Source organism: Ichthyophthirius multifiliis (assembly GCF_000220395.1).
Source record: "Ichthyophthirius multifiliis unplaced genomic scaffold scaff_1120509249852, whole genome shotgun sequence".
NCBI classification, from domain to species: Eukaryota; Ciliophora; class Oligohymenophorea; order Hymenostomatida; genus Ichthyophthirius; species Ichthyophthirius multifiliis.
The window spans coordinates 1-7,578 of record NW_004087243.1 but is presented as its reverse complement, the minus strand read 5'-3'; the positions used below and the strand labels follow the sequence as shown (position 1 = coordinate 7,578).

General features: G+C 19.4%; 3 protein-coding genes across 3 annotated transcripts, besides 14 other annotated features; 1 reads left to right on the top strand and 2 right to left on the bottom strand. All coding sequences in view use genetic code 6, as the record gives it.

Annotated features, from left to right (window-relative positions):
- Nucleotides 1-100: a microsatellite.
- A 351-nt stretch (nucleotides 101-451) lies between these two features.
- Nucleotides 452-535: a microsatellite.
- A 17-nt stretch (nucleotides 536-552) lies between these two features.
- Nucleotides 553-600: a microsatellite.
- A 35-nt stretch (nucleotides 601-635) lies between these two features.
- Nucleotides 636-665: a microsatellite.
- Nucleotides 666-786: 121 nt separating this feature from the next.
- Nucleotides 787-2,509, bottom strand: IMG5_037580 (morn domain repeat protein; the record flags this gene model as incomplete). The annotated part of the gene is made up of 9 exons (XM_004038972.1): nucleotides 787-897; nucleotides 984-1,191; nucleotides 1,244-1,373; nucleotides 1,466-1,568; nucleotides 1,614-1,915; nucleotides 1,961-2,022; nucleotides 2,061-2,102; nucleotides 2,157-2,196; nucleotides 2,260-2,509. The coding sequence occupies 9 exons, from the start codon at nucleotides 2,507-2,509 to the stop codon at nucleotides 787-789; spliced, it is 1,248 nt and encodes a 415-aa protein (XP_004039020.1).
- Nucleotides 2,105-2,143: a microsatellite.
- Nucleotides 2,510-3,582: 1,073 nt separating the features above from the next.
- Nucleotides 3,583-3,642: a microsatellite.
- Nucleotides 3,583-3,643: a microsatellite.
- Nucleotides 3,644-3,921: 278 nt separating this feature from the next.
- IMG5_037570 (hypothetical protein) lies at nucleotides 3,922-5,433 on the bottom strand. Its single transcript, XM_004038970.1, has one exon. It carries the CDS (start codon nucleotides 4,748-4,750, stop codon nucleotides 3,995-3,997), a length of 756 nt encoding a protein of 251 aa, XP_004039018.1. The 5' UTR covers nucleotides 4,751-5,433; the 3' UTR covers nucleotides 3,922-3,994.
- Nucleotides 4,757-5,598, top strand: IMG5_037560 (regulator of chromosome, putative; the record flags this gene model as incomplete). Its single annotated transcript, XM_004038971.1, has 1 exon — nucleotides 4,757-5,598. The coding sequence occupies exon 1, from the start codon at nucleotides 5,137-5,139 to the stop codon at nucleotides 5,596-5,598; it is 462 nt and encodes a 153-aa protein (XP_004039019.1). The 5' UTR covers nucleotides 4,757-5,136.
- Nucleotides 5,599-5,649: 51 nt separating this feature from the next.
- Nucleotides 5,650-5,692: a microsatellite.
- Nucleotides 5,693-6,143: 451 nt separating this feature from the next.
- Nucleotides 6,144-6,212: a microsatellite.
- Nucleotides 6,213-6,447: 235 nt separating this feature from the next.
- Nucleotides 6,448-6,518: a microsatellite.
- A 182-nt stretch (nucleotides 6,519-6,700) lies between these two features.
- Nucleotides 6,701-6,732: a microsatellite.
- Nucleotides 6,733-7,486: 754 nt separating this feature from the next.
- Nucleotides 7,487-7,565: a microsatellite.
- Nucleotides 7,488-7,562: a microsatellite.
- Nucleotides 7,508-7,576: a microsatellite.
- Between the last annotated feature and the right edge of the window lie 2 nt (nucleotides 7,577-7,578).

The window sequence follows — 7,578 nt, the reverse complement described above, 5'->3', positions numbered from 1 at the left end:
CCAACCCCAACCCCAACCCCAACCCCAACCCCAACCCCAACCCCAACCCCAACCCCAACCCCAACCCCAACCCCAACCCCAACCCCAACCCCAAACCCAAAATCAATTCCATACATATTTAGATTAAATATTAACAACAATATATTTATTTAATCATTTTTTTTTAATAATTTTATCATTCTTTCCTTATAAATTTATATGTTTATTTAGCTATATTTATTTATTTAATAGTTATAAAATAATTTATATTTTAATATTTTGAGTAGATAATATTTATTTAATAAATTAAATTAACTTTTTTAATTTATTTATATTATAAATTTAATCTCAAATTTATTTTTCTTAATATCTTTTTAAATTTATTTATATAATTTTTCAATCTTTTATATAAATTAATAAATATTTCTTTTAAATAATATATTTAAAAATAGTTATTTACATATAATATAATTTATTTATAAAAAATATATATATTAGTTTTTTATTAATTAATATTATTTAAATAAAAATATTTTTATTTTTTATATTATTATTACAAAAATAATATATATTTATTGTTAAATTATATTAAAATATATTAATAAATTATAATTCAAAATAATTTTACTCTATAAATTATAATAAATATTTTATACTATTAATTATTTTTATTATTTATTTTTATTTAAATTAAAATAAAAAAAAATTTTTAATTTTTTATAAAGATTATATTAAAAATAATTAAATTCTAATGCTCTATTTTATTCTTTGTATAATATATTGTTTTAAATTTTTTATTTTTTTATTTCATAAAATAACTAATTTATCATACTAAAATTAAACCTAAACTGTTGCTCCATCTTCTAAAGTAAAATTACTTTATCCATGCATAAAATCATCTTTCCATTCACCATTATACTTTTTTTGTTAATAAAAAAACATTTAAAAATAATAATAAAAAAATAGAAAATAATTTAAATATAAAAAATAAAATAAATTCTTACTTTCGTATTATTTGACCATTTATACATTCCCCTTCCTTATCTTTTTTCATTCTCTAAATATCCTTCATAAATATCTCCATTATTAAATTTATAAACTCCTCTTCCACTTTTTTGCCCTTCACGCCATTCTCCATCATATGTGTCCCCATTACTAAAAATCATGATTCCCTAACCATTTTTAAGATTATTTCTCCACTCGCCTTCAAATCTTTTTAAATAAAATAAAAAATTTGGATTTGAAAAAATAGTTGTAAATAAACCTATCACCACTTGTATAATAATAAATTCCTCTTCCATTTCTTTCACTATTCTAAAACTCCCCTTCATACCTATCTCCATTTGGAAAATAATAAATACCTTCACCAGAAACTTAATCATCTTTCCATTAACCTTTTCAATATTTAAAAAAAGCAAAAAAATATATTTTTTTTTTATAATAAAATAGATAATTTTTTGTAATTTTTTTTTTTTTAAGAATATACCTTCATAAGAAGATCCATCTGTATAATTTATTTTACCAATTCCTTCTTTTTATCCTTTAAACCAATCACCTTCATAAACATCTCTATTTTAAAATGTAAAAATCTTTTTAATTTATAAATTATAAATATAAAATAAATAAATAAATACCCCTTATCCATGTGCTTTATCATTCAACCATTATCCCTCATATATAGCTCCTGATGCATATTATAAAGTTCCTTTTCCACTTTTTTCTCCGTTTTTCCAATTTCCTTCATAGATATCTCCATATGCATATGTATAAATTCCATAACCGTGCTTTTCACCATCTAACCATTATCCATCATATTTTTCCTATGTACTAAAATAATCATATATACCATGGCCATTTTTACGATCATTTTTCCATTCACCCTTATATTAGTTTCCATTGCAATATTTATAAGTTCCTTTTCCATGTTTTAAACCATCTTTTTTATAAAAGTATGTATTTAATTAATATTTATTTAAAAAACCTCTTAATTCTCCTTCATATCTTTCGCCATTCATAAATATATAAACACCTAACCCATGAAATCTATAATTTTGTTTTAAAAAAAAATAAAGATTAAATACCTATCATCTTTCCAATCTCCTATATATTTATCTTTATTTGCACTTTTTAATATTTAATTTTTTTATTTTAATAATAATTTTTTGTTGGATTATTACTAATGATATATTCCTTTTCCGTTTCTTTTGTCATTAAAAACTATTTATTATTTTTAAATTTATATTTAATTATATATTTTCTTATTGGTTTTTAAATCTTTACCTTCTCCTTCATATTTAGATCCATCTACATAATTTTTGACTTTTATGTTTTATAAATGATTTCCATTTACATCATAAACGTAATTTTAAACAAATTCATTTATCAATTAATCTCTTTCTTTTAAAACCTTTTGTTTTTCCATTTCTAAACTGAAAGGAGCTTTATCATTAGCCTTTATTTATTGTTAATATTTTATGTTTTATTTATTTTCAGAATATTGTAAATTATTTGTTTTATCTTATGAATTCATAATTAATTTATTTTAAATATTAAAAATAACTTTACTATTTTAATAATTTTCTTTTAAACAAAAATACTATTTCATTTGTATAAACTAAATTTTTAAATAAAATACATAAATTTATGTAAAAATTAATTTTTAGTAATTTATAAAAATTTAATAAATTATTCAAATACTTATTTTATAAAAATAATAGTATATACTAAAGTTACAAATTTAAACATAATTTTATTTTATTTAATTGAAAATAAATAGAAAACTAAACAAAAATTTATTAATTGATATATATTTTTTTTTTATAAAAAAAAATAAATCCTAAAAAGTTTATTGTATATATTTGTTTTTTAAATTAAAATAAAAAATCTGTTGAATACAATTGGCACAAATTTTACATTTTTTTTTCAAAATTTGTTTCCTAGAGTACACAATTACTTTCCTTACGAAATGGCAAAGGAATGCCTATGTAAGACAAAAATCCTTTGTGGCATGTATCATAAGTTATATATAATAATAAATTCATCTTTAAAAAATTAACTTTATTAATAATACATAATTATGGGTTTTATTTTATTTTATATTTATTAATTTTTATTTTTAAAAAATATTATATTAATTTATTTAATTATTATAAAAACTAAAAGAAAAAAAGAAAAAAAATATAAGTTTTATGAATATTCAAGATATAATTAAAGAAGGAAAATAATTAACTGAATAAGAATATGAGACGACTCTAGAAAAACTTTTCCTATCAAAGAAAATATGTTTATTGAAAGCTATTGTATTTAAAAAAGAAATAGCACCACATTTAAAAGTACATGCAGATAAATGTTTAGTTGATCCATATGTAGCAGCGAGATGCTTTGATAAATGAAATATATTATTTGTTTAAAAAAATTAAAATCTTTATATATTTTTTTTTAATTTATTTTTAGAATATTTTTTTTAAATTAAAAATCATGTTTTGTTTGCTTTATTTATGTATCTTTTTTTTTGTCTTTTTTTCTTTTGTATTTTATTTATTTTATAAAAATAAATATTATAATTTATGAAAGTAAATTAAATAATTTGATGTATTTATTTTGTATATATATATATATATATATATATATTATATTATATATATATATATATATATATTATATTTTATTTCCGCTTTTTTTATTTTAAATAAGAAGTTATAATAAAAATAAGGAAAAAAAAATTTAAACATTCTATTTTGAAAAATAAAAATTTAAAAGCAAAAAAAGGTTGAGAAAAATAAAAATATATATAAAAAATATTACAAAAAAATAAAAAGAAAACCAAAACTAAGATATATAATAAAAATAAAAATAAAATGTTGTTTGAAACTTAAGAATAAAACCTTTCAAAACCCGAAAATTAACAAAATTAATCTTAATAAATTGATTAAGTCTTTGAAAATGGACATTAGAATTCTAAAAATTAAAGCTAAAAATAATCCCCTTAAAAATCTTAATAATAAGACTTAAAAAGTCAATAAAATGATATCCAAAGTATATAAAATAATGATAATAATTCTTCTTAATAATAATAAACTTTGAAAACAGAATAAACTCTATAAACCGCAAAAATCCAAGAATCTTAAAAAGCCGAAACTCGAATCTCAAAAATTTACAACTACGGATCAACAGAAATGGACTAATTTTGGCTTCCTGATGAACGTTCCGAAACCCGTCGTCCATACTTAAATTCTTTCCTCCCAAACATAAATATAATCAAAATATGTTGCGGTTCCTTGCATATAATAATGCTTTCTTCAGAAGGAAATGTCTACTCTTCTGGCTAAAACGACGACGGTGCATTAGGCCGTCCCGATGAAACTAACGATGATGTTGATAGTGATAAAAACCAAAATTAGTACTTCTTCCATAAAAAGTAGACCTAATATCTGCCGGAGACAGTCACTCTGTTGCCGCCAACTCCCTTACTGGCTCCATATACTAATGGGGTACATATAGAAATGTGGAAAAAGCAAACTTAGCCCCTCCAACTCGTACCCCAGCACTCACTGGTTAAAAAGAACTCCAAAATAAGCCTTTAAAAAAAGTCCTTAGTGGCTCTCAACACACCTTAGTACTTACAAAAAGCGGCGAGATTTATGCTTGGGGTGACCCAGATATGGGAGTAGTTGGGAGAATGCCTAAAACAAGACATGCATATGAATAGGCACTAAAAGTGGCAAAAATTACGTCTTTTAAGGTCGACGATATATACACAGGTGGCCGCCATTCATTCCTTAAAAGAATAATAAAAGGAGAAAATGCTTACTTTGCATGGGGATTGAATAATTTTGGGTAATTAGGACTTGATTTCTCAAAAGAAAAACATTAAGATGTAGTTTTTGAATGCACTGAAATTAAATTTTTCAGAAATAAAAATGTAAAAATTATTACTGGAGGAGAATCTCATTCAGTAGTTTTGTTAGAAGATGGATCTCTTTTTGGATTCGGAAGAAATGATATTGGATAATTAGGTATCGGAGATATAAAAAGTACGCATTAAGTATATGGAGAAGTATAGGAAGATTATAAAAATCCAATCTTAATTGATACTTTTGGCGAATATTAAGGAAAATAGAGTTTATATGGTCAGGACCAAATTATAACTATGTTAAAATGAATGATGGATAGTATTTTTCTTGGGGATTTGGAGCTAATTTTGTTTTAGGAAATAGAAAAGAAGAAGATGAAGATGAATATAAACCTTTTAAAATTCCAAGGGATTTCTTTAAGGATGAAATCCCGAGAGAATTCGGCTTAGGAGCATAACATGTGAGCTATTTGGTAAATAATTTTTAAGGAGAATTAAAAGTTGATGAAAGTTTACTTTTAACGGTTGTTGAGGAGAAAAACGAAGGTAAAAGTAAAGGAAGAAAAAAAAGCTTTCCTAAAAAAAGCTTAGAAGTAGTTGAAAAAGAAGAAGTTAAGGTTAAGAATACAAAACAAAAATCAATTAAAATTGTAAAAAGTAAAAAAGTTTAAAATAAAGAAGATGATAATGAAGAAATAGTTTAAGTAAATGGAAAGAAAAAATCGACTTAAAAAACTAAAAAATAATCTACATAAAAAAAAAATTGATTTTTTTTTTTTGTAAATATTAGAATCATATAAATTTATATTATAAATTACATATATTCTAATATATATTTTTTATTTATTTTATATATATTTTCTTGTATTAAATTATTATTTTTAGAGTTTTATTTTTAAAATTTTATAAATATAAATTATTATATATAAATAATTATTTTAATATTTTTTCATAAAAACATCGAAACGTTACTACTTTTAGGATAGTTATTTGATTAAAATATTAATTTTTTCCTCTTTTCATTTATACATTATAATTCTTTAACTGAACAAATATTTTATTAAGATTAATTTTCAAAATTATATTAAATATTTTTCTAAAAATCTTGAGCTTTTATGTTATTAAGCATTTTTTCATTAAAAGCTGATTATATAGATTATTATTCTTCATTATTTTCCTTATTATAATCTAACAATATTTCTTTAAAATTTTAATCAGATTTGTTATTTTAGCTTTAATTAAATTATTATTAATAAAACTCCTATTATTTTAATTAAATTAAATTTTATTATATTTATTATTATTATTATTCATTATTTTTTAATAATGAAACATCATAAAATTATTTTTATTATAATGGCATATCATAAACTTTTTTTTATTCCAAAGTCTATTATAATAATTAATCTTATTAATTTATATAGCTTTTTTAAGCATTAAATTACATTTACTTAATGCTGAAAAAATCTTAATTTTAATAATTTTATTTTATATTAAAAATATTTGATTTATTATTTATTATTAATTGCTCTGAATTTTTATTACATTAATTAAGAGCATATATTTCTTATAGAATATGTTAACTTAAAGAAAAATGAGTGTTATCACATAGATCTTTATTATTATTATTATTATTATTATTATTATTATTATTATTATTATTATTATTATTATTATTATTATTATTTATTTAGATACTCTATTCTCACTAGAATTAATACATAAATTTGAACTATTATTTGTATAATCATCTACATTAATATTATTTTACATTTTACTGCTATTTTTAATATTATTATTTTCAATTTAATTTTTATTATTTATATTATATTTATTTTAATTTTTTGTTTATTATGTTCTTTAGTAGTATTTTAAGAATTTTATTTTTAATAATTTTATTTAAATTGCCTTAATTTATTTATTTTTTCATCTCTTTTCCGAATTGAAGTTTCATTTTCTACTAAACATTTACTTTTATTTTTTCTAAACTTAAATTTGATTTATTATTAGTATTTTCTAATTAAACATTTATACTAATTTATGGCGTATTTATTTCGAAATCACTTTTTTTATCAATACCTGATATATTATTTGTATACAAATTATTATTTTTAATTTTATTAGTTGTAATATTTATAGAATTATCATTCTAAAGAATAAAACTTTTAGCACTTCGAATAACAGCTTTTTCTGAATTTTATTCTAATAATGTTTGATCAGTATTATGTTGAGAATATTTTAGTTGTTAAGAAATTTTTTGATAATTTTAGGATATATTTAAGTTTTAATTTATCATTTTTTTGCTAATTTTTTAACTTTCATTTATTCTTAAAGCACTTAATTAATCTAATAAATCACAACTATTAAAACGAGCTTAAAGACTTGCTTTGCAGGCATCAATACATGATTTTTCATTTTTTAATACTTAAGTATCATCTAAAATTTTAAATATTTGTTCACGAAACAATAATTAAGAATTATCAAATTTTTATGCAATTATACTTGAATCTTTAACTTTATTATTTTTTAAATAACTCTAAGGAACTATATTTATATTTTTTTTTTATTTTAAAAATTTTTAAAATAATAAATTTTATAATTATCAAATATTATTATATTTTTATATCCCAAAAATATGAGAATAAAAAAATAATAATTATATTATATTTTATATTTTATATTATATTATATTATATATATATATATATATATATATATATATATATATATTATACATATATATATTC